Source organism: Formica exsecta, unplaced genomic scaffold (assembly GCF_003651465.1).
Source record: "Formica exsecta isolate Colony F162 unplaced genomic scaffold, ASM365146v1 scaffold393, whole genome shotgun sequence".
Taxonomy (NCBI): Eukaryota; Metazoa; Arthropoda; class Insecta; order Hymenoptera; family Formicidae; genus Formica; species Formica exsecta.
In genome coordinates this window covers 2,297,639-2,299,940 of record NW_021851167.1, presented here as the reverse complement: position 1 = coordinate 2,299,940, position 2,302 = coordinate 2,297,639, and the positions used below count along the sequence as shown (strand labels likewise).

General features: G+C 33.7%; 1 protein-coding gene across 2 annotated transcripts in view; it reads right to left on the bottom strand.

Annotated features, from left to right (window-relative positions):
• LOC115239636 (ETS-like protein pointed) overlaps positions 1 to 1,350 on the bottom strand; it is a 105,741-nt gene extending 104,391 nt beyond the window's left edge. For both annotated transcript variants that reach the window (XM_029814257.1, XM_029814258.1), the window contains exon 1: positions 1,241 to 1,350. In XM_029814257.1, coding sequence (XP_029670117.1) covers positions 1,241 to 1,348 — 108 coding nt within the window. In that variant the 5' untranslated portion in view covers positions 1,349 to 1,350. The remainder of the gene's footprint in view (positions 1 to 1,240) is intronic.
• Between the last annotated feature and the right edge of the window lie 952 nt (positions 1,351 to 2,302).

Here is a 2,302-nt window from a genome sequence, read left to right as displayed (position 1 = left end):
AAGTCGAACATAGCCAAATGAAATATATATATATATATATATATATATATATATATATAAAGAACCTTTTCCGAAAAAAAATAAAGTATATATATTCCTTTAAAACTTTCTAAAATTACTACCAGGATGCAAGTAAGAATCAAACAATCAAATAATCAAGAATCAAATAATTAAACAATCATTGCAAATTTCTACAAAAACGCTGCATCTCTCACAGCACCGCGAGCCTCTTCAAGAGGCTTGATCCGATCGAAGGAACCAAGAGTCTCAGTCGACGCAACTTTGTTCGGTTTCACAGCGTACGAATCAGCAGCGACCAAACGCGTTCGGCTTCGCTGAGCGATGGATAAAATGGGAGAGAAGAGACGAGAAGAACACAGAGAAGAGAGAAAGAGAGAGAAAGATATGATGGAGGCAAAGGGCAGAAGCGAGACGGACGAGGGTCAGTCGGTGACAGAGAGACTGAAGGCTGAAGGCGCGTAGGGGACAGCGAGAGGAAAGGGGATGAGGGCGGAAAGAGGGGATAAGGGGGGAGAGCCGAGTGCCGGTTCTACGTTCATTCATAAAACGAAGGCGGAGAGCGACAAGGAACGAATTGTTAGTGGCACTCGCACAATCACCGGCTCGGCCAACGCGCTCGTCGTCGAGAGCGAGGGATATCTGTAGCTCTTCTCACTCGGTCGCCATTATTTGGACACGATATTACGTTACTCGCGATAAAAATTCATTCTTTTTATAGAGTTAATAAAAATAGACAGTCCTCAAACACACTCTCGTGAATCCTCCTCTTACTTTCAAAAGTATATCAAATTATATCAAAATGTGTTCTAAATTATTTGCTACAGGTTGTTTCAAGAATAATAACATTTTATGTAAGTAGTAAATACAATTAGAGATATTTAAATTAATATGTGGGAAACAAATATTTCTAGCAAAAGTATTATCACTTTCATAAAATATGAGAACTGAATAAAATTTTCAAATAACTTTAATTATAATTTTACTTGCATATTTTGTATATTAATTTTAATTAATTTAATTCATATATTACAAAATCTGGAAAATTATAGATTATTATAGAACGTTGTAGATATCTGAGAAAAAAATGCGTTATATAAAAATCGGTTTTTCAATAGCACTTGTCGAGGATCAAAAATATTTTTAAAACAAAAGTGTACGCAACAAACACGTATCTGGAATTTTTTCTACTTACATTATTATGTGTCATTGGTGGACTTACTTTTATGGATCTGTGATCAATAGGATAACCGCCCTTCCTGGTTGCAGGACTTTCTTCGTAAAAATCTTGATCGTCCTCCACGTAATCATACAGGGATTCCATATCCATTTTGACTGTATAAAAGAAATGATTTATTAATAACTTAATTGCAAGATATTTAAATATTAAAGTACGCGCAAGTAAAAAAATAAATAAGTTATCGCATGAATAAATGAAACGATAATATGGATAAGATTTTGGGGATTACATAATCCTTCGCGTTTGAATCACTTGACACGATGTCCCAATTATAATTTTATACCAGCTTCGTCGGCTTGGCACGATATTCTGGTTCGCGAGGATACATTTATTTATCAACCGTTAAATAGTTCGCTTTTAGATACGCGATCGATATCGTTCGGCATAGGACGATGCGTAATAATATAAGCGAAGCAAACGTCCTAACACTCTCGATAGTTATATAATTCATCGTACAATTGTTCCGATGATGCAGTGCATGTGGAATGTTACAGAGTCTCTAAACTTAATTTTAACAAATCGATTTTTAGATGATTTTGAAATCGATTTAAGAAAATTTCATCGATGATCGTTATCCGTTACAATTATTTTTTTCATATTTAATGTTATATATGATTTTATTATATTTTTATTCAAAAGTTGCAGATGAGCAATTACCAAAAGATGCATTTAATTATATAGTATCAATGCTGAAACCTGTGCATAAATTTGTCTTTGCTAAAAGTTTTAATTCTAAATATCATAAATGATTTATAAAAGAAAACGGGTGTTTGTTAAACATGTAAAATGCTTTTATCTTATTTATTCCTCTCTTAAATCAATTCAAAAACATTTAAAAAACTTCCCGATATATTATTATCGATTATTCGAATTTATTATTCGAATAGATCCTTATTGTAAAATCAATTTCGTTAAATTTTATTTGTAAAGATTTAATAGAAGAGAATTATAATCGGAGAAGGGGAAGCTATTGTTTCTCGCTGGATGGGGCGCAGGAGGTATTCGAATCTCTGTCGCGACGAGGATCAGGTTACTCTGGCTGGA